The sequence below is a fragment of the Orcinus orca genome, chromosome 2, assembly GCF_937001465.1.
Source record: "Orcinus orca chromosome 2, mOrcOrc1.1, whole genome shotgun sequence".
NCBI lineage: Eukaryota > Metazoa > Chordata > Mammalia > Artiodactyla > Delphinidae > Orcinus > Orcinus orca.
The window spans coordinates 134,510,197-134,535,003 of NC_064560.1; the positions used below are offsets into that span (position 1 = coordinate 134,510,197).

Consider the following 24,807-nt stretch of genomic DNA (forward strand, 5'->3'; position numbering starts at 1 on the left):
ATTAATGGTGCCTAAATCATGAAGCCTCAAAAAAAACCCCAAAAGGCTGGGGTTCAGAAAGCTTCCAGGTTGGTGGACATAAACACACTGACAGACCAGGAGGGTCCCTAAACTCCATGGGGACAGAAGTTCCTGTGCTTGGGACCCTTCCAGACTTCACCCTATGCATCTCTTCCACCTGGCTGTTCTGAGTTATATCTCTCTCTCTTTTTTTTTTTTTTTTTTGGCCGAACCACGCGGCTTGTGGGATCTTCGTTCCCCAACCAGGGATCGAACCCTGGGCCTCAGCAGTGGAAGCACAGAGTCCTAACCACTGGACCGCAAGGGAATTCCCTATATATCCTTTTTATAATAAACCAGTAACCCAGTAAATAAAATGTTTTCCTGAGTCCTGTGAGCCACTCTAGCAAATTAATCCAACCCAAAGATGGAATCATGGAAACTTCCAATTTATAGCCAGTCAGTCAGAAGCACAGATGACAATCTGGACTTGTGATTAGTGTTGTGGAACTAAGACTTTAACCTGCGGGATCTGATACTATCTCCAGGTAGGTAGGTAGTGTCAGAATTGAGTTAAATTTTAAGACATTGAGCTGATGTGGGAAAAGTTCACACACATCTGGTGCTAACGACGTGCCAGAAGTGAAGCATTCTATGAGTATTAAAAGTACAGGAGACACACAGGAGAGTTTTTCCTCTTACATTACAACATACAGGAACTATCAATTTACAAAGCTTATTAATCTATCACACTCTTTCTTCTCTGATAAAGGTATCAAATATCTGTTATTATGGTTCTTCTAATAAAACTTCACTAGTGACAAAAGGCAAAAAAAGGATGACACACAAAAAGTTCCTAGACGTCTTTTACAATCAGATAATTTCTTAACAGTCCTGCATATCACTGTGAGTTTTTTCATCATATATGAAGCTGCCACATTTGTAAGAAGAGAGAATTATCCTTTTCTAATCAAAGGTTAAAAATAACCAAGGAGAAAAAGGTAATAAAAGCGTCGCTATACAAATATCTAAATATTGTAAACTATAACTTACCATATAAGGAATATTCTGCTTCCTGACCTGTGTCACTCTCACTGGAGGTGGATGTGAGGCTGGTGGTCAAGGTATTACTTAATGACTGACCAACTGATAAAGCTGTTGTTGCTGTAGCTACATTGCTGCTGCTAGTGACACTGGATGTTGACATAGTCACTGTTGATGTGGTACCAGGTGTGGTCAAATTAGGGAAACTCTGAGCACCCATAAGAGGAGAAGCTAAAGATAAAAATGAAGCAAATTAGTACAAAAAGGGAGGATTATATAAACCTTAGAAAAACTACGTTGTATATTTAGGAAAAAGAATGAGGTCATGAAACACCAATTATTAAAAGGCTGAAAAGCAACAACTTTGGGAACCCAACTGAAATCCAACTAAAAATTCTTATTTTTTTAATAGCATTATTGTTTTTCAAAATGTTAAGCCTAGCTTTTTAAGTAAGTGAAACAGGCAATGAAATAACTCCCAATGTTATTTTCCAAGGGAATTACTTTGACCCACTGGTAGCTTTAATTAGAATTAAAAACTTTCAGAAGCTAATATCAATTCAGGACCTAAGTAAAAGCTATGCCAATATTACGCTCTGATTTCAATTGACTTTGATGATATTTAATAGTCATCTATTTCCTCTTGCAACCATACTTAACAATTTATCACAGAACAGTGAAAAACAGAGAAGTGTGTTATTATTTAGAATAAGAGGTTCTTTATCACACCTGATCAGAATTCTTAAAATATCACAGTTCTATAGAACTTAACCTCATATTCCTGAAGTGCTAAATTTGACACAGTTGTATCTAACATGGTTAATGATCTAGTTAAAGACTGAAGCCAGAATCCACTTGAACAGATCCTACTTTGCATCCCTCCGAGTGGAAAAAGCATTGGGTTCCATAAGGAAAAACTCACTTACTTGCTGTGCTCATCACATTCCTCCCCAAAGTATTAGTGTTGTTATCACTGCTGCTTCGGCTTAGATTCATGTTGTTCGTGGCATTAGTCCGTGCTATGTTTGCCACTCTCCTTACAAAACTCTCCAAGCTAGATGTTTCTCTTGAGGACAGGTTAGGAACACTTGCACTAGAGCTCATAGGGGCCCCAGCAGCTAACAAAGAACTCACTGATAGTCTGTTACTTGCTGAAGAGCTAAGGGGCCGTTGTGAAGCTGCTTCTTTATTAGTTAACTCAGATACTGAACTAACATCAGGAGAACTAACACTAACAATTCCCATGGATATTGCACCAGACTCCCCAGGAGCACGAACAGAACTATCAGGGCCTAACTTTCTTTCAGCATTTTCACTTCCCATTTCCGTTGTTAAGGTGCTGGTACTTGCACTGGAAGATGACCCTACTTCTGTTTGAGGGACGTTTTCAGCAGATGAAAGAACAACAATTGGTTCATGGACATCAGCTCCTGAAACTATACTGTGTTCCATTACAATTTCTGATCTCCGTTCCGTTTTGGTCGAACCCAAGCTGATGTCGCTGCTACTGGCCACGCTACACACAGAACTGCTGCTTCCTTTTCTACTTGAGGAGCCTGCAGCAGCAGATGTCTTGTCTGGACAGTTGTTTTTCACCAAGCTGCTCCATGATTGCGTTGTGCCTGAAACAGTGGATGAAACAGGTTTGGGTGATGCCACTGTATCAGGGTCGTACCCTGGTGCAAGCTTGAGGTCAAATTTTCCTTCTGCGCCCATACGGTAAGAGTTTGAGCCACCAGCATCCCAGGTGACATCAATCCAGCCTGGAAAGGGACAGGAGTTTGTGAGACCCAGCAGAAAGCAGATAGGAGCGTGTCAGACAGTAGCTCCACAATATGGGATCAGCTTTTCATCAGTGCTGCACTTCTCTGAATTTCTAGTCATCTAAGGTCTGCTAACTAAAATTAAATCCTTCCTCCTATTTCTCTTATTTCTGAACTGTTTGTTCTGGTGATGCTTAATGTAAGGGTCATGTTTACATCTATTGGGGTATCTTTTAAGGGGAAGAACTGTTAAAAATTGTAAAAAGACTGATAAAAATGGTAAAATGTTACAACTTCAAGTATAGATGAAATCTAAGTAAAAGCTTTTTCAGTTGCTAAATATGATTATGTGGTCAAATGTTATTTATAGAAAAAAGTGCTAGCTTAACCATTAATTTCTAAGTTTGGGCTAAATCCTATAATTGACAGACAAAATATTCATATATCACTGTAGAAATTCTAGGTCACTATAGTTCAAATAACACTAAGTTAGCATTTCGGTTGTGTTCTCAAAGTTCAGTGGTTATTTGGTTCTCTTATGATTAAGTTTAATAAATTTGAATAAGCGCAGAAAATTCTAAAACCAAAATTTTAAAAGTATGCTAGGCTCTTTTATTAGATAGAACCTATGTGATAAAGCTAATAACGTGAAAAGAACGAGAATAACAATATTAAATCTATGTTTACTTATGCTTGGAAAATGATACTTATTCTTTTTAAAAATGGTAATTAACTTCCAAAAACAAAACAAATTGCCTATTAGAAAATTAATAGAAATTTTACAATCTTATTTTAGTGCTATAAGCTAACTACTTCAGAGGAAAAAAAACACATAAAAATATTTATTTTTGTAAAGTGCTAAGTCTTTATAAAGTTTAAATAAAAGTACTTTACCCATACACACACATACTCCCGTGCATGCGCACACGCACGCACACACATGCCCAGTTCATATAAGTGTACGATGAGGCTCAGAGGGGTTTAAGTAATACTGAATTACCTGTGGGCATTATCTGCATACAAGTTGTTTGAGAGGAAACTGACTGCCCCAAATCTACATAATCTAGTTTAGATGACATTTCAATTGCCTCAATTTATTCTGTATGCTGAAATAACCTCTGAAGAACCAACATTTAACTATCTCTTCTGCAACATGGAAAAGCGTGAGAAAAGGAAAAGTTCAAAAACATATCCCAATCCCAAATAAAAATTACATTTGTATTGTATTAACTGGTCCCAAAATATACTGATAACTTATTTCATAGTACTTATCAAAATCTGTAACTGTAAATTTATCTGTTTTACCCAGAAAGCAGGGGGTCATACTTTTTTGTTGACCATTGTGTATCTGAAGTCTAACGAAGTACCTTTACATAGTAGGCACTCATATTTGTGGAATAAATTAAAAAATGGGTATTCCTACCAACACAAAGATTCTTTAGAAAGGAAAGAGCTTTAATTGATATAGCACAGAAAAATAACTCAAAACTGTAAACCATTCATATTATGCTTGAGCATGTGTTTAAACTGATCACTCAGAAAGGGTACATACACACTATCCATAAGTGTAAAGATACAAAACTCTGAACTCCTCTTATACTCAAAAGATAGATAAAAAGATAGAATTAGTAATAACTAGCCATTATTAGAAATGGTTAGCTTCAGTATTTGAAAGCTAAGAACCCTCTATGGCATAAGGGTTTTAAGGTATGACTTCGTTACATTTGTCAAATCAGTAAAATAAGCCTTTCTTACATGCTAAATTCTGAAATTAAGATTCCAGTTGCTTCACTTGACTCCCGCCCAAGAAAAATACGCTGTATTCACATATCTCTAACTAGCTCACACACTTAAAAGTCAAATAATTTAGGGGGAATAGACTGTTAACTAAGTATCATTAAGATGCCTAAAAACAAGAATATTGGAAATTTCTGAGTTGAATGGGACTATTATTATTCAGCTATTATTTTTTTTTAATGAATTTTGGCAGCTACGTACATGCTCACTCACTATAAACCTGCTATCATGACAGTGATCTGCAATTAGGGTATGACTATACAGAAATGCATTTAGTAACGTAATTTAAGGAACAGAATCTTAAGCGTAATAAAACCAAAAATAGTTTAAGTAAATAAATGCCTTTATCACATAGTTAAGATATCAAATGTTAGTCATTCTCCTAAGCATTGTCACTTTTATTATGTCTCTTTCAATATTTGGTGTAAGTTGAGAATATAAACATTTTACTCTTCTTTTTTTTTTAATGCTAGGCAAAATTCATAAGAACCCACTACTGGTTAGGCAAATTATCCACTAATAAGTGAGTCTTTTAAGTTATAAAAAAAAAAACTAGCCACTATAGTTGCTTCTGGGAGTTAAAAGCAATTTAAGTGGGTATGGACTTCTTTAAAATCTACAGATCAAAAGTTAAAAATGAACTTGATTTTAAACAATAACCCCTACCCCAAGGAAAAACTGGTAGACTGTGAAACATTGTGAAATATCTTATAGTTAACTAATAAATGAAAAGTCTACAATTTTTGTTCGATGCTTTACTGAAAAATATTTAACTATAAATGTTAATGCTTTTTCTTCTATGTGACTCATAATTGAACAAAAAATTCTGCCCTGATTTTTGTCAAGCCAACAATTAAAGAAAAGCATAAGAAATTAAGATAAAAATCAATGGAAACTTATGAATAATAAACTAAAAAAACATAAAAACAGCAGAAAATGTGTCTTTAGGGTATTCACCTTATACTAGCTTATTAATTACTTCAAAATATTAGCAATAAGTTTTGAGTCAAAACCTAAGAATTAAAAATTTTTCCTATTTCTAAATAAATGATTTTTCCCATTTTTAACATAAAACCAATAAATCAGTTCTTCTACTTAGTCCTGGAACATTTAGTCAATTTATAAATTACCCAAAAGTAACAAAAGAAAAATATTTTGTTATTTAAATACTCGATTTCTACACTACAAATGCTAAGCACCTACTCACCATTATGCAGTTCTCCTGTGACGGTGCCTTCTCCCTGTGGGCTGCCATCCTGATCCCGCCATTTCCAATCAAGGCCTCTGATCACACGAGCCCCTGGAACCATGTACTTCAGTACCTGGGAGCGTACTAGACGTCTCTGTCTTCTAAGGTTAGCTTCTGCTTCCTTAGCTGCTTTTCCTGTAAGGCAGAAATTAGAGAAATATAAACAAAGTCGCTTTTTATAAATATAATTGTTTTAGTAAGTTAGAAAAACCTACTCTCATCTCTTTACCTAGCTGATCTTCACATACTCCATTTACAGTGCCATAAAGTTCAAATCCAGATAGTGAGAGATAATGGGTTTGGCCACTAGCATTCTTCCCCATCTGTTTAATTCTCACATGTCGCCACCCTTGTTTCTCATCCTTCGGTGGATCAAGAGGCCAGGTGGCTGTTGACCTGTGAATGTGTTAGGGAAAATATTATGTAATGTTTTAAACATATGAAAAAGATGTTTAAGGTGGTGAAGATTTTGTTACATAACAGAAAACTATATGAAAAGTAAACTAACTTTCATGTTCAGTCAATGGTTTGTTACACAAGAATCAAGAAATCAAAGGAGAAAAATAGCAGTAAAGAAAATAAATTAAAAATGAAATGTGTAAATGTATATTATTAATTTGACTCATAACACTAAATGACTTATGAATAATAAAATACAAAGAAACAAGACCAGAAATTTTATGAATAACAATGTTTTTATGATGAAAAACATTTTTAAATTTTTGCAAAATTTTAAATGATATACTAAAATATTAACTTTAAAGCTTGAAAATATTACCTATTAATCATAATGTTAAGAAGCTCCTTCCATACTACATCACATACAGAAAAGTAATTTAACTCTACACTCTACTCCTCAAAATGTGCCACAATGTACAATTAAACTTTATTAGAACTAAATTTTTTAGAAATATAATGCTGACTTTTTGTCCTTAAAAAAATATATACGATCAATATATAAAATTTAGGAAAACAGATACATAAAATAAGAAAAATCAATAGTCACTGTTAATTTGTCAAACATTCACATATACTATGTGAATAAATGGAGAGTTTAGTAAAAGTTAACTCCATTTGTTTTGGTTTTTATCAGTGTGCTATATATACACACATACAGCTATATATCAACTTCTTTTTAAATAAGTAAGCTCAGCTTCTACTAATGTTTAAAGCATTTGATGGTTTTGACAAAGTCAGTATTTCAAAATTTTAATACCTAAATGACGGTATCAAGTGATATTTTTAGAAAGAAAATCTTGTTTCAGTATCTTACAAAAAAGAGAGCTCTAGGAGGATACAGTTCTAAAAATAAACAAAGCTCTTTACTGAATTTTCCAATTTACAAAGACTCCTCAACTAACCCTGGTTCATTGAGACTGCAGTCATCAACATGGGTATACAAAGAAGTCCAGTTCTGTCCATCTTTGGATACCTGGAAAACCCAATTTCTCAGTGCAGACCTTCCATAACCACGAGCATGACGAAGTGTATATGCTGATGGTACCACCCAGAGACCCAGATCTATGGCAAACCAGGCATTCTTATCATCATTGCTATGACAATTTAAAGCTGAATTGTCACGACTTAATATGTCTTCTAAGCGGCCATAAGGTAGATTTCTTCCTTCTGATGATGTTACTACTACAAGTCCATAAGCAGCTGGATTAACCCATTCATATGCAGTTCTACACAAAAACAAAGAAAATACTCTTAATCAGTGTTAACAGTTAATACTATTAAAATAACTGCATTTGCTCAGACTAGCTTTTATCCACATAAAATTATATTAATTAAGAAAAATTCTACATTTAACAATTTAGGTATTTTTTTCTTCATAAAAAGTAATTTGGATGGTCTTAAATTTAACCTAAAAGACGAAATTCCTAAAACTGCAGGATACTCAGAGTGGTTAATTTTATTCTACTACCTAGAATTCTTTTTCCAGGTGAATGTTTTCAACCAACATTAAATAATGACTTACTTGGCATTTGTCCCAATCCAGTAAATGATTCCATTTTCATCAAAATCATGCTGGTGCCGAAATATAAAATTTTGGCCTTCTCTTAATTTTCGAACAAAAACAAATGAAGATCGGTCAAAATCATACCACTGCTTTGCTACCTAACCAAAGAAAATATGGAAGACACCTTAATTATGATATTTTGAAATGCAGTGCCCATTTGGTTCCTATCCCTTTAATGTGAATTATTTTATAATCAATATTCATTTAAGAATATTTGAAAAAGAAAAAAAACCCAGAAAATTCCATAATCATAGCACCCCACTATTAATATCAGAGAGTATTTCTTTAGTCTATTATTTCAATAGATAGAATAAAACAAAGTCTTGATCAAACTTTACAAAAACATTTTTCTCCTATCCGTCTGTATATATTATAGCTATATAATATTCAAATTAATGGAAGTAATTACCAACTTGATATTCCTTTATTTGATTAGCATTAAGGTTTTGTTCACTATTTGAGTATTAAAAATAACTATAATAGATATCTTTATGAAGAAACCATTTAGAGTGTATAAAGATTATTTTCTAAAATGGAATTACTAGGTCAAACTCTATTACTGTAACTCTGGAAAAATACTTCCCAAACCACTTTTCTAAAGGCTTAAACCACAGCAAAGAATGCTTATTTCACCATTCCCTTGCCACAAACTCACCATTTTTAAGAGATACTGTTCTAGAGATTCAACTGTAGCTAAGGGCTCCATCTTCAACATCCTGCCGGTCCTGTCTATCAATGCAGTTTCACCAGGTGCACGTTCCAACCGAAATCTTAATCTTCTTGTAAGTATCTACACAGAAATGATCAAAATGCTTCAGAAAATATTGTTTTCTTAGAATTTTGAAAATGAAAAATGTTACATAACACAGCAATTGAGATTTATAAAGTATAACCATAAAGGAAGGATCAATGTCTGTTTTCTATTAAATGTTTTTTTTTAAAAGAGGTCCACTGAATAATATTTTCAAGAAAGAAACAAAGAAATTTACTTAGAATTTCTAAACAACTTCAAACATACATGGTTTAAATAAAATTATTCTGAAACACTTAATAGAAATATTACAACCCCTAACTGATAACTTGCAATTTTCCAAGTAAGTTATAAAAAGTAGCTAATTAACTTATGCTTTTAAAGCTAGAATATATTAAATAATCTATGGCTAATAAACTTAAAAAAATACAAGATAGCTTCCAATCCAATATGCTTTAGTAAATAAAACAAGTATGTGCTTCATTTCTGTATAAATCTTAACTAATTCTTTTAGACACATAATTAAATATTTACATGTACATTTGGAAAGCATTTCAGACTGCAAAATTACCAGGGGGCATATTCCCAGCCTTCCTATCTTTGTATCTTGCACAGTCTCCTAAAATGAGATACGTATAATAAAAGATGTTGGTGCTCCTAGGACTGTAAAAGTATAAGCAGGGGAATTTCCAGTCTTTGAGACCTATTTCTACCTCATTCATCTATCAAGGATAAAACCTTTAAAAGGGTAGACCAAAAAATCCCCTTGTTCCTCTATATTATTCTATCTGAAGTAAAGCACAAAGTAGACCTCTACATCTTGTTTAATATATACATCATGTCAGATATACTAATTATACTGTAACTCTATGAACAAGCTTTCTAGTCTGGGAGTCTAGTTGGCTTTGGTAACACTACTGGGTTCTTGGAGGTATGGTAAGTTTTTTGCCTTGAGTAGGCACTGTTATTGCAAATAGTTTTAGTCACTTATTAAAGGCCATATTTAAAAGAAACTATTTGATACAGTGGAATGCAGGATAGATCAAATAAAGGCAAGATTCAAGGCCAAAGAACATGCTAGAAAATACCAAAGTAACCTACAGAAGATGTGATAAAGATCTGTTTTGGAATATTAGCAGTAAGAATTATTTGTTTTGTCTGTTAATATCTGGATACTAGATGCTAACAAAAGAATAATTTAATGAATTAATAAGAATGTCAACCAAGTGAGTGACACTCAGGAAGAAAACAGGTTTTTTATAAAACCATGTGATAATGACAGATATCAAAAATCAATAGAAATAGCTAAGGAAGGCCATCTGGTTCTAAACAATGACATACAGAAAGCAAGAAAAAAAACCTGTGCCTAAAATATTTTCACATTTTCTCATATCTTGAGATACACTCAGAGACGAAGGGACTTAACTCATAATTCTAGAACAGAAGGACTCTCTTTACTGCTTTCCCACTGATAAGGTGTCTTTCGCCAAATATGACCTACCAAATATGATTTAAAACCTAAAATAAACATTAAAATACCAATACATTCAAGAGTCATTAAAAAGAACAATCAAATGTCATTAAAGGTTAAAGTCTTTAATGATTAAGCACAATCGTTCTTTAATAAAATATAAAAGTTTTTTGGTTTTGTTTTTTTAAAGAAAACTATCTAAGCCTGCTCCTAAATGCATTCAGCAATAACAGCAACTGCATTTTCCATGGTTACCTGGAGGTTATAAGTGGATCCTGGTGTATCATACAAATGGAGAGGTAGACGTTCAATAGATTCTAGTACAGCTATTAACTTTCGGATTAATGCAACAGCTGGTCGACTAGGAAAAAAAATAATCGTTAAGAGCTTTTATATAAGTTCATGCTAAAGTTCATAAAGAAACTGTAATAACCAACCTCATATAGACCCCCTACTTTCTTTATTAATGCAAAGAGAAGTCTAATTTTGTATTAGAGTAAGCAAAAATAATCTTATAACTCAATTTCTTCACTTAATAAAATATTTCATTTTTCTTATGAAATGTTCATCAACTGCATTCAAAGTAATGTATAATTTGGGCTTCTCTGGTGGTGCAGTGGTTGGGAGTCCGCCTGCCGAGGCAGGGGACGCGGGTTCGTGCCCCGGTCCGGGAAGATCCCACATGCCGCAGAGCGGCTGGGCCTGTGAGCCATGGCCGCTGGGCCTGCTCGTCCAGAGCCTGTGCTCCGCAACAGGAGAGGCCACAGCACAGCACTGAGAGGCCCGCGTACCGCAAAAAAAAAAAAAGTAATGTATAATTTAACATGTAATTTATTTTTTAAAGTTTAAACAATTTTATTATATAATATCTGATACATATAAAAGAATATATAAAGCAGCAAAGTTTTGAAAATGACAGTATTGTTGGCAAGGCAACACTGGTATAATATTTCTGGAAAACAACATGACAATTTATATCAAAAACCTTTAAAACATCATCAATAACTCAGTAATACAATTTAAAGGAATTTATGTAAAAAGATGTTTCCACCAAGATACTTACATTTTAGTATTAGTAATAATTTGCAAACAGCCAATATGTTTAATAGACTATTTCAATAAATTATTATATATCCATATAATGTAATATGCACTCATTTAAAATGGTATTTAAAATTAATGGAATTAATTGAATTTCGCTTATTATTTTAAAAATTCAATCACATTCAAAAGTAATAAAATAGTAAAATGCACCTTCATCAACTCATGACCCAGCTTCAACAATTACCTACTAATAGCCAATTGATTTCTATCTATATCCCCACCCATTTCTCGCCTTCCTGTATATTTCAAAGAAAATGCCAGGGGACTTCCCTAGTGGCACAGTGGTTAAGAATGTGCCTGCCAACACAGGGTTCAAGTCCTGGTCTGGGAAGATACCACGTGCCACGGAGCAACTAAGCCTGTGCTCCACATCTACTGAGCCTGTGCTCTAGAGCCCATGAGCCACAACTACTGAAGCCCACATACCTAGAGCCCACGCTCCACAACAAGAGAAGCCACTGCAATGAGAAGCCCGTGCACCACAACGAAGAGTAGCCCCAGCTCACTGCAACTACAAAAAGCCCACAGGCAGCAACAAAGACCCAACGCAGCCAAAAATAAAAATAAACAAATTTATAAAAAATTAAAAAAAAAAAGAAAATGCCAAATAACATATCATTTCACCCAGAAATACTCTGGGTATGTACCCCTACAAAAGGATTCTTAAAAAATAAAATAATATCATTGCGACACCTAAAAGGTAATGAACAATTACTACTTAATATCAACAAATATTTAATCAGTGTTCAAATTTCCACTTGTATCTTAAAGATTATCTAATTTAAAATAAGAGGTCAGTTGCATTCACAGCAGACATGTAATCTTCCTTTTATTCCATTAGATTAAAAAATACTTTAAAAATCTTTCCTTTTTTATCTATTTATAATATAAGCTACTTTTGTATTGAATAAAAAAGTTCCTACTTTGTGTATAAACACTATACTAGGCTCTATTTTAAAGGAAAGCTATCAACTTGCAAACACTGCAAACATCAAATTAAAAGAAATTTGGGGATTTACCTTTCATCATCTTCATTTTCACTAAAGGCTGTCTTAAAAACATTTATTCTTTCTACCAGTTGACTACAATCTTGCTTCATATCTAAATCCATGCTCTAAAAAAAAAAAAGGAAAAAAAAAGTTTTAGGGCTGTTACTGAAATTTATCAAAACACATTCTGCAAGATGAATATTAATATATTACAAAATTATCAATACAATGTAAGTGAAATCATTATTTTCTTTCAATTAAAATTCTTTTCATTATATGACTAGTAGATCATGGCTAATATCTTCAGTGTTCATAATGAAGTGGCAATTATACTCCTTTTCTCAAAGTGTAGTGGTATGCAAGGTAATTTCAGATTATTTATGAACATTTTGCATTTTAACAGTACTATTTACATTAATTAGTATTAGAAAAAATATGACTGGTATATCAAAACAATGATTTCATAGATACTACTAAGTGATGCTATATCAATATAATTTTAATAAATGAGAATATAAATGGTAAAAATAATGAAGGAAACACGAGACACTGCAGTTAAAGTACAATGATTAAGATCAAGAAATTAAAATGGCAAACAGAACTAAAATGGGGAGAAAACCTTCACTTTTCATAATTTATTCTGTTAGAATTTGTTAAAATATAAGTGTGTGTGGGGGTGTATATAGATACACACCTTTCATTAAAATAAAGGAAAAAATTTTATCACAATAAAGAGATAGTAATGCAGTCTAAATCGAAGAGAAATATAAGGTTATTAGCAAATACTTGTCAAATATTCACATAAACTTCCTAAATTGCCAATGCTCATAAATTAATTTTATGCAAATATTTTAGGTGTTTAAAAAGGCCTGTAGGCTAACTCCATTTTATGTTATGAGGGAATCACAGCAGTGAATAATGTTAAATCTTAGGCTACTACAAGCAAGTGTTTTGTTCAAACAAATCTTGAACAAATTATAATCAGGTAACCAAAAAAATCTAAATAAACTCAATTATTTAATTCAATTGGCTCAAACTAATCATAAAACTTGAAAGGCTGGAAAAATTATAAATGTTAACATTTACTACTCAGTTTTTAATACATCTTGACAAAAACAAAGTAAATCTCGCTCTGTCAAAGTGTAGTTAAAAATATATTTTTTAACTATATACCTCATTCTGTACTACTTCATAAACTTACATTATTTAAAACAATAAGAAGCGCTTGCACCAAGCCACTACTGCACATTTCATATGGTGAAATTGTGTTTTCATCCTTCAAAAGTACAATTAGATTTTCTAAAGCTGTCTTCATTAAATCTCTCCAAGTGTTCTCACTCTCAATACACTAAAAGAAACAAAATTTTTTTAAAAGACAATCAAAAAAACAAACAGGTCTTAACATACTTAACTTATCAGAGCATCAATTACCATGAAAATAAATTAGATACTAAATTAGATTAAGAAATTCAAATTATTAATGCAAATTATCTCTACCAGGCCTGGTAAACTCTTTTGTAAAGGGCCGACTGTAAATATTTTAGGCTTCACAGGCCACATCACATATCTTGGTCACACCTATTTAAGTCTGCCATTGTGGCCACTAAATCAGTCACGGACAATATGTAAATAAATGAGCATGGCTGTGAGCAATAAAACTACTATGGACACTGACTTTACACATGCATATAATTTTCAGGTATCATGAAATATTATTCTTACTTTTTTTTTTTTTATTCTTACTTTTGATTTGTGTTCAACCATTTAGAAATGTAAAAACCCTTCTTACCTCACAAAACCATACAAAATTTAGCCCATGGCTGATAATTTTCTGACCCCCTAATCAATACCCAGAATATAAAATTTTATCACAATAAAGAGATAGTAACGCAGGAAAAAAGGAAACCAAGATCACTGTGTGTCATAAAATCTAGAGGCTAACATACTTGTCTATTTGTATGAAGTTCCCAAGATGACTCTAACTGAGTTGCTATGTTTCTGAGTGTTACCACTACTCCACGAGGCATGCTTTCAACAGCTTTAAAGTGGTCATCATATAAATCTCGAGCCATAGTTCGTACCTACCAAAATAAAAATAGTAAATGTGAATCTTTACTACAATTAATAATTTTACCAAATCTTCCTTTTAAATATATACATGCAACCTTTAGAATTAAGACGTTTGTGCCAGTATCAAGTTCCAAAAAATGTTACTACTTCTATTCATATACATCAAGAAGTTCTCATGGTTGAAAAACTACTCTAGCAGATTTTAGCAATGTCAAATCGAAGAACTTATAATTTTAAGTTTTAAACTTTGTATTCATATACCAAATAGGAGCTTATTTCATTTAAATCAAATTAAACCTATAAAAAGGTCACTTCGCTCTTTTTAATAAAAGTAACCTGTTTTATGGTGAACCAATTAGAAAATACAAATAAGCAGGAAAAAAAAAAGAAAGAAAATTAAGCCATCTATAATTCCATCAACTGAAGTTGAACCTTTTAACATTCTGGGGTGTACTTTAGGTTATTATGTCTTTTTTCTATTTATTCACACAAAGTATATATGATGCTCATATATTTATATATTTCATCAAGAGAAAGAATGACTGTATTATCAGTTTGGGTACTAATTACCTCTCATTTAAGTTAAATTAATGTTATTTGAGAGAGAAACCCACACATGTCCAAGGCTTGGGTCTGATGAAATTTAGTATGTAACATTCTTTAAAATATATGCTTAAATAATGTAAATTTAAGATTTATGTGATTTCATTTAAATCATAAGCATAGCTCTAATGTAACAAAAAATTTCACTCCCTAAATGAATTAATAGTACCTTCCCATTCTATTTTAGTATGCCTTTCAGAATTAAAAGATAAGTTCTGGATATCAGACAACACTGAAGAAAATATTCCTTTATAAACAATATTAAGAAATAAAAACAGGTTAAAACTAATAGTTAAAATTATTTTTACCTAAAATTACTGTATGTTGATATATACTACTTTCATATGCAAAAGAGCCACATGATCACTGATTTACTACTGATTTCAAGGATCTGAATCAATAATCATATTTTTTTAAGAAAATGAAACTACAGGACTGAGACTATATCCTCTCCTTGATTTACTTTTCTTTTGTACTGTAAAAGTTCAGTTCCCTGGGAGTTAATCTAGATTTGTTGGTTAATACAACACCAAAAAAGTTTTTATTCCAAAAAACTCCTGAGAAAGCTGACCGGTAGCTTTATAAAAGTTACAGCTGAGCCTCATTATTTGAGAATTTAATATTTGTGAAATCAACTAGTCATTAAAATTCATTTGTAATCCACAAATCAATACTTGCAGCACTTTTCACAGTCATTTTTCGGCAAGCACTGTGCAGCAAAAACTTTAAAAATGTGGGCTTCCCTGGTGGCGCAGTGGTTGGGAGTCCGCCTGTTGATGCAGGGGACACGGGTTTGTGCCCCGGTCTGGGAAGATCCCACATGCCGCGGAGCGGCTGGGCCCGTAAGCCATGGCCGCTGGGCCTGTGCATCCGGAGCCTGTGCTCCGCAACGGGAGAGGCCACAACAGTGAGAGGTCCGCTCACCGCAAAAACAAAACAAAACAAAACAAAACTTTAAAAATGTGACCAGAGCCTCACAGGAACCTAAACCTGTATTTCTCCAAGAAACAATGGTTCAGTATTCATGGCAGCTTTATAGAACATAACTATCATGAAAATGAAAACTGTATTTAGTTCAAATTCCTTTTACCATCTAATGGCTACCTTCAATTGAGATATTTCTTCCTCAAATGCCCTTAAGATATCCTGAATTGGAAAAAAACCTCTGGCTTCACACTCTTTTTTGAAAAACACAGAAGCAATCATGGAATAATATATATAGCTACAGAGGTAATATACATTTATAAATTAAAGAAAGCAAGAAAGAGAGAGAGAGAGAAAAAGCAAGCAAGCAATTTTCTTTCCTAGGTCTAGCATGTGGAAATGTGGAATATCTTTGGGATAGCCTAGCAAATTTACAACTGGAAATGAAGACATGAATGAATATATATAATATATATAACATATATATATTATATAATATAGTGCTCCAAATAAAACCCCTTATGACTATTCCTATGGCCAAAGCCGCACAAGTACCCCCCTATCCCAATCACCCAAAAGCATTCTTCACATACTATATGAAAAAACTATATCATTATTTTAGGTAAAATAAAAATGTGTCATCAGAAGATACTGAATCTAACTATGAGATTTTATTTTCTCTTTTAAAAATTAAAAAATTCAAGAACAATTGATATAATATAGATGGACATATAATGGCTTGGGACTTCCCTGGTGGTCCAGTGGTTAACACTCTGCCCTCCCAATGCAGGGGGCCCGGGTTCGAACCCTGGTCAGGAAACTAGATCCCACATGCTGCGACTAAGAGTTCGCATGCTGCGACTAAGAGTTTGCCTGCCACAACTAACAGTTCGCATGCCACAACTAAGAGTTCCCATGCCTCATCTAAAGAGCCCACATGCTGCAACTGAGGATCCTGCATGCTGCAACTGAAGACCCAGCATGCCACAACCAAGAACTCGCATACAGCAGTGAAGATCGCGAGTGCCACAACTAAGACCTGGCAGAGCCGAATGAATGAATGAATGAATAAATAAATATTATTTAAAAAAAAGAAATATAGAGACATGGATGTAGGAAACAAACGTATAGACACCAAGGGGGGTGGAAAGTGGGGTGGGGTGGGGTAGGATGAACTGGGAGATTGGGACTGACATATATACACTAATATGTATAAAACATAACTAATAAGAAACTGCTGTATAGCACAGGGAACTCTACTTTGCTTCACTGTACAGTAGAAACTAACATAACATTGGAAAACAACTATACCCCAATTTAAAAAAAAAAAAGAAAGAAATATAATGGCTTTATTTTTGAAAAAACCAATGCATAATAAATGGATAGAATTTAAAAACTAGTAATATGAGTCAATAACATATTTGCTCCTGGAGTCAGTAACATATTTGCTCCTGTATCTTTTTGAAACAGTGGTTTCATCTGAGATGGCCATTAAACTAAGCATCAAATTATCTGAATCTAGAACCAGGAATTCAAATTGATTCATCACGAAGTATTAAATCAAGACTGTAAATTATAATAATGCATTTTCAATCCCACTACATCACTAAAAATACTATCATTAATCATAATTAAAGCATGAGTTTAAAGTTTCTGTGACATTAATAATTCACATAATTTTAAAATAATTTAAATTTTATACTTTGTCTCAATTTTGTTTCTATTTTAATGTTGGTGTTTACTTATAGTATAAAAACTGTAAGTTTTTTTTTATACTTATAATATAAAAACTATAAGTGTTTACTTATAGTATAAAAACTATATGTAAATGTATACATATTGCAGAAAATAATAAGCACAGAAAGAGGAAAACTAAAAATACATTAGATTAGGGTAGCTTATGTTACATGGCTCAATTTTTTAAATGCCTACGATCTACCCCTGAAGCCTTGCTACATCAGTATAAAAGACAAAAAACAAAGCAAATCCCATAAATAATACCTTTTGCTTAGTTTTTTCTAACTTAGATTTTAGTTTTCTGCCTCTTTTGCCAGTCCAGCCAGTCACAAATTCTGAACCTTAAAAAAAAAAAAAAAAAAGTTATTTCACAGAACATATCTTATTGCAATTTAACATATTCATTTATTCTTATCTGTTAAACTGACATACCTACATACTTACCCAGAGAAGTTTCTGCAGTAAATGAATGCTTGGTTCCTCTATTAGATTCAAACACAAAACCAGGTAAATCTTCTTTCAGTATCGTTGCTTGCTGGCCATCTGAGTTATGAATAGCAATTTCTCCTTCTTTCAAACATGTTAGTGACCAATTCCCTACAGTGAGTTTAGCGGGTCCCGGTGCTGAGAGTATAGGTTGACTTGAAGTAGATGGCTTTACTTGGCCTCGAGCTCTTTGTAACTTCTCTAAGAATTCACTTCTGCTTTCTATAAAGACAAAATGTTTGTTTTAAAACTTCATTCCTTTCAAATATTCCATTTTTTTAAGGAAACTACCTATTGAAATATCAATTTTATTAAAAAACTTTCATCAAAGTTTTGTTCTGATATACTCTCACTGGTTTGATATTATTTAGGTTCAAGCATTAAAACAATCCTACAGCCATAATTTTTTTAAAGTAGAAGGCTTTTGGGAAAAGATATAATTTGAGACAGCATCACACATGTGCAATTCATCATTACGTGATAAGAGGCACCTTTACCTAAAGGATGGAGACAGTAAAAGTAGATATTGATACAATGCTATTCCTTGTCTCATACAATAAAAAAGTATGAAATGCTTTCATGGTACAATCATTTTTCTCTGTTAATATTAAAGAAATGGCCATATGATCATCAAGGACATGCTATTGCTATGACAATGGTGGCAAAAATATGAGCAGAAAAACAAATTATCAAAATTACAGAAACTAGTAAAACATTTTAACAGAAACAAAATATTACCTGAACTATCCGATCCACCTTCAGGACTACCGCTTGAATACATGGTGGCAAGTTTTCCATCCAAGATAAATCTAAACCATCCATTACTGCCATTAGATAGTTCCAAGGCTGCTGCATCACTCCATATATATAAGCAGTCCCTTCCCCTAATGATGGACCAGTCTCTCCAATGATATGGCTTACCCTGCTGCAATTCTTTAGCATCTTCCTGTGGTTCATCTTCCTAAATGTGTAAAATTATTCAATGAAACGTGGGAAATAACTTATATTCCAAATATTCATAAGTACTTAAAAAAAATGACCATGAATCAAATTCAGAATTAAAACATCCTGAATACAATATTCATCTGCCTGTATTTTAATACATATTCTGATTCAACTAATTACCTATAATCTTAAAAGTCCATCCTAAAAAAAAGTCAAGAAATTCACATAATAACCAAAGTTGTAACATTTCCAGGTATAAAGGTAAAGAAGACAAATGGATTAGGTTTACACACAATTAGCTAATTATCTAGGACTTGATAAACTCACCATATCTCTGGGCCTAACAGATTATTTGTAAAAAATGAATGTTTACACTAGATCAATGGTATCCAAACCTAGGGTGCAAAAGAATGACCAGAAATGTGTTTTAACAATATAATTTATAAGTTCCCAACCTTAGCCAAGTGAATCAAATATACTGGATTATTCCTATAATCATCAAAATGTTAGCTATAGCGTGTTTAAAAGAAAAATAACTTGTAAACACTGTTTGCCTACCCCGGCATCAAAAAAATTTTTATTCTGTTGACAACATTTAATATTAAGAATATTCATCATTAACATATATGATCTTGGCATGTGTGTGCATGCATGCGTATATGGGTAAAGTACTTTTAAACTTTATGAAGACTTACTATACTTAAAATTGTTTTAAATGTATCTTTTACATGCTTCTTCCTTGAAGTAGTACTTAGCTTATAACACTAAAATAAGATTATAAAATATGGATTATAAATTTCCCTAAACATAGTACTTGTGCTCCAGGCCATGATAGGTTAATAAGGATCAAGACTTGCCTATCCACTGTCAACAACTAAAAAAAACAGACAAAATACATGAAAAAGTGTTTTCAAATACTGGACAACAAGCAACACAGGACTGCATGATCTCCCAGAAAACAGAAACAAATAAGGTAAGCCCCTTAGGCTCAGACAGAGTTTCTGGCTAAGGTCTTAAGAAGAAGGAACACAGAGGCCAGCAGTTTAAGTTGAGGAAATGGAGATCTGTGTTTGAAGAGATTAAGGCAAATGGAATATGTGGTGGATGAGTTCAGGATCAGGGAGTCAAGCACAAAAAGCCTCTAGAAATGTGCAAAGCGGTCACCAGGACATCTCTACTGAGTACCAGCCCATCTGTGTACAGGTGATGTTCCATAAGGCAGGGCAAAGAATGACTTGAAAATGGTAAGGTGAACAATTCAGAGGTCACACAGGGTGGTCAGACATTTGCATTCCTAACAGCCAGAGTGGAAAATCATCATACCAACAGTTCAAAATTTTTCCAAATGTGATGTAACTGTAAGCCCACAGACCAAAAAAAATTAAATAATCCTGAGCAGGGGCAGAAAACCCACATGTGCATGCACACACACAAACCAAACAGCTAAGCACATCAAAGTCAAATTGCTAAAAACAAGTTATAAAGTCTTAAAAACAGCCAGAGGAAGAAAACTTCTCAGTAGAGACTATGCACATCAGGTGACAATGAAATATCTCTTCAAGTGCTGGAAAATGATCAGCCAAGAATCCCTGTAGGAACTGAAAATGTCCATTGAAAATGAAGGCCAAGGGGCTTCACGGGTGGTGCGGTGGTGAAGAATCCACCTGCCAGTGCTGGGGACATGGGTTTGAACCTTGGTCCAGGAAGATCCCACGTGCCACAGAGCAACTAAGCCCGTGCACCACAACTACTGAGCCTGTGCTCTAGAGCCTGCGAGCCACAACTAGTGAAGCCTGCGTGCCTAGAGCCCGTGCTCCTCAACAAGAGAAGCCAACACAATGAGAAACCTGCGCATGGCAACAAAGAGTAGCTGCCACTCACTGCAACTAGAGAAAGCCCGCATGCAGCAACGAAGACCCAACACGGCATAAATAAATAAATATATTTATAAAATAGAAAAAAAAAATGAAGGCCAGAATCAGTCCAATGGTTAGGACTTCATGCTTCCACTGCAGGGGGTAGGGGTTCAATCTATGGTCAGAGAACTAAGATCCCACAAGCCACGCAGTGCAGCCAAAAAACAAACAAAAGAAGAAGGTATTTTCAAAGAATAAAGATAAATCTCAAAGAATTTTCTGGCTTGTCTTCTCATTTCCAGATAATGTATTTTGGGGACTTCCCTGGTGGTCCAGTGGCTAAGATTCCACTCCGAATGCAGGGGGCCCGGGTTCGATCCCTGATCAGGGAACTAGATTCCACGTGCCGCAACTAAAAGTTCGCATGCTGCAACTAAAAGATCCTGCATGTCTCAACTAAAGACCCTGCATGCTACAATGAAGATCCCATGTGCTGCAACTAAGACCCCGTGCAGCCAAATAAATATATTAAAAAATAATAATGTAGTGTGAAGAACAAAGGTTTAATTTTAATGAAAACAATTTTTTTTGTTCTTTTATAATCTTTTAATGTCCTATCTAAGAAATCTCTGTCAAGATCAAGGTCACTAAGATTTTCTTCTTTTTCCTCTAAGAAGCCTTACAGTTTTAGCCCATCCATTTCAGTTCATGGTTTCTTTTTTTGTTAAAAGGGGTAAGATTTCATATTTCTGCATATGTTATCCACTTGTTCAAGCATCATTTATAAAGAGACCATCCTTTTGTGACTGAATTACCTTAGCACTTTCTTTGAACAATTGACCATATATGTGTGGGTCATTAATCTATTTTTACACCACTACCACACTTTCTTGCTTACTATAGCTTTATAATAAGACTTGAAATCTGCTGGTGTATGTCCTTCAACTTTGTTCATTTTCAAGGATGCTTTGGCTATTGTAGGTTCCTATCATTTTCATATAAATGTTTGCTTGTTAACTTCTACAAAGACTGCTGGATCTGTAACCTATTTCTTGAATGAAAGAATTCCAGGGGGATGAACCCAGATATCACTTCTTGTTTTGTTTTTTGTTAAATCTCCAGTAATTTAGGAAACACACATATACACTAAACCACTCAGGATTCTGCAATTACCATACCCTACCATTCTCTCAAAACTGTTAATACTCAGTCACTAATATGTAGGAAGCATTCACTAAATGGTAGGACTAAATCATTGCTGGCAATTGGTAGAGACAAATAAGGCATATTTTTAAATATGCAATCTAAGGCAAGAATTATCGATAGGTACTGAAACTAGTGGATAAAAGTTTAAAGAGAAACTGCGTATTTGCACAGTCTCAAATTATCTCCCCACAAATTACTTATTAATTACAAAAGGGAAAAAGTATCTTTACAGGGCTTCCCTGGTGGCTCAGTGGTTGAGAGTCCGCCTGCCGATGCAGGGCACACGGGTTCGTGCCCCGGTCCGGGAAGATCCCACATGCCGCGGAGCGGCTGGGCCTGAGAGCCATGGCCGCTGGGCCTGCGCGTCCGGAGCCTGTGCTCCGCAACGGGAGGGGCCACAGCAGTGAGAGGCCCGTGTACCGCAAAAAAAAAAATCGTTACAATAGAGAAACCTGGTAGAAACAAACACAACCAACTGATTCAAGTTAACGTCAACAGCAAGAGCGCAAACAGACATCATGTGCCTCTAAAAAGGCACATTTTACACATGAGAAGGCCATAACATCACCTCCATAGTCTTTCTGCTTAAAAACACACAACCTGAATCTAGTTATGAAGAAACATGGCACAAACACAACGTGAGGGTCATTGTCCAAATTAAGTGGTCTGTCCTCTTCAAAAAAATGCCAAGGCTATGAAAGAAAAAGAAACGCTGAGAAATGGAACAACATGACAACGAAATGTACTGTGCTCCTAGACTGGATTCTGGGGGGTGGGGGGTGGCGTGGGCCGCAGGAGGGCATTGCTATTAGGGCAATGGCAAATTTGAATACTGTCTCTGGATTAGATAACATTTTCTATAAATATTAAATTTCCTGATTTTAATAACTATACTAGGATTCTATAAGACAATGTCCTGGTTTTTTGGTGAAGATTTTAGGTATAAAAAGGGGCACTGACTTCCCTGGCGATCCAGTGGTTAAGACTCCGTGCTTCCACTGCAGAGGGCACGGGTTCAATCCCTATTTAGGGAAGTTCCACATGCCACGAGGTGCGGCCAAAACAAAACAAAAATAAATAAATAAATTTACAAAAAGGGGCACTATGTATCCAGCTTCTCTCAAATTATATATTTTATTATTATCATCATTATTATTATTATTTTGGCCATACCACGTGGCTTATGGGATCTTAGTTCCCCGACCAGGGATCGAACCCGGGCGCTTGGCAGTGAAAGCTCGGAGTCCCAACCCCTGGACCGCCAGGAAATTCCCTCAAAAAATATATTTTAAATGTGCGTGCACACGTGTATCTTTGTAAGTAACAAAGCAAATGGAGCAAAATGTCAATAATTAGTGATTTTGGATAGAGGATGTTCTGATATTCTTTATTTGCAACTTTTCTTCAAGTTTTAAATTTTACCAATGATGTATTTTAGAAGAAAAGTGACCAAATTTTAAAAAATTATAATACTACTCCATACTGCCATTATTTTGTCAAAACCCATTGTAACTGGAACTACATTTCCTCAAAAGAAACCCTATTCCTGATAGATACCACTGCAATTAAGACCACTCACTTTTTCTGGTTTTGATTCCTCTTCATTCTCATCATCAGAGGAAGGACCTGCCAAAGTTGACACTTTGCTAATTACACCAAGTCTGGCTAGCTGATCCAAAAAAATATCACCACCTTTATCTACTAAGTCCCTTATGATTTGCAAAGCCAGCAAGTGGCCATCATCGTCGTCCTGGGGGGAAAAAAAAGGAAATTAAGGGAAAATGATAAAAATAAGTTTAGTTGCGTGGAGTAGACAAATGCAATCATTTGCACAGACAAAATGATTTAATAAAATTAGGACACAAGTTAAATTATTTTACTGACTACTATCTAATGGGAATTAAAGCTACAGGAATTTCAATAAAGATAATAAACTAACCTCTTGATCAAGAACTGTTGCAGTGATTTCCACTAGTACTGTAGGCAAATTGTGACCAACATCAGAATCACAAACTTCTTTCAAGAGTGCTTCAGAGCAAAAATGAATCATTTTTCGAATCAGAGCAAGACTTGCTTTCCTTGAAAAGTAAAAAAAGAATTTTAGTTAGCCATGGTGAGAAGCTAAAATAAAACAAAATGCAACACTAATGAAAACCAAAATATCCAATTTAAGCTTTAAATACTCTGCTAAAATATACACTTAATAGAAGAATACAATTAATAAGAACCTACTGAATAGCACAGGGAATTCTATTCAATACTCTGTAATGACCTATATGGGAACAGAATAAAAAAAAAATGGATATATGTGTATCTACAACTGACTCACTTTGCTGTACAGCAGAAACTAACACAACATTGTAAATCAATTATACTCCAATAAAAAAATTTTTTTTTTAAAGAATACAAAAAACTAAGACAATACTAGCACTAGGTTTATGTTCACTTTTTGAGGGAATTTCATTTTTCTACTATTAATATATTGAGCTCATTAAAAACAATTATTTTTGTAATTTTCTTACATGTGCTATTTTATATTAACCAGCATGACTGTTAACATGCCATGATAATTTTAGAAAATCAAAAGTAACACAATTACTAATAAATGGCATCTATAACCCCAAATATAAAACTCTTAACTTAAAACACCTGATGGTTTATATGGAACTCGTATTTCAAATTAAGGATTTTTGTCCTTTGTCAAATTTAAAACATGTTCATTATAATATTCTCATATAAATGAGATCCTAGTAATCCCATGCCCTTAAATATTCCCATTGTTAACAACT

General features: G+C 33.9%; 1 protein-coding gene across 5 annotated transcripts in view; it reads right to left on the reverse strand.

Moving 5' to 3' along the window:
• Positions 1-24,807, reverse strand: part of HECTD1 (HECT domain E3 ubiquitin protein ligase 1) — a 90,016-nt gene that overhangs the window by 21,992 nt on the left and 43,217 nt on the right. For 2 of the 5 annotated variants that reach the window (XM_033409911.2, XM_033409910.2), the window contains exons 11-26: positions 23,958-24,096; positions 23,598-23,768; positions 18,750-18,972; positions 17,970-18,233; positions 17,790-17,866; positions 14,138-14,272; positions 13,393-13,539; positions 12,222-12,316; positions 10,354-10,459; positions 8,532-8,666; positions 7,835-7,974; positions 7,215-7,538; positions 6,083-6,249; positions 5,812-5,988; positions 1,971-2,807; positions 1,054-1,275 (exon numbers count right to left, since the gene is read on the reverse strand). In XM_033409911.2, the coding sequence (XP_033265802.1) occupies positions 1,054-1,275; positions 1,971-2,807; positions 5,812-5,988; positions 6,083-6,249; positions 7,215-7,538; positions 7,835-7,974; positions 8,532-8,666; positions 10,354-10,459; positions 12,222-12,316; positions 13,393-13,539; positions 14,138-14,272; positions 17,790-17,866; positions 17,970-18,233; positions 18,750-18,972; positions 23,598-23,768; positions 23,958-24,096 (3,359 nt within the window). The remainder of the gene's footprint in view (positions 1-1,053; positions 1,276-1,970; positions 2,808-5,811; positions 5,989-6,082; positions 6,250-7,214; positions 7,539-7,834; positions 7,975-8,531; positions 8,667-10,353; positions 10,460-12,221; positions 12,317-13,392; positions 13,540-14,137; positions 14,273-17,789; positions 17,867-17,969; positions 18,234-18,749; positions 18,973-23,597; positions 23,769-23,957; positions 24,097-24,807) is intronic. The other 3 variants (XM_033409912.2, XM_033409913.2, XM_033409915.2) reach the window with 3 other exon arrangements.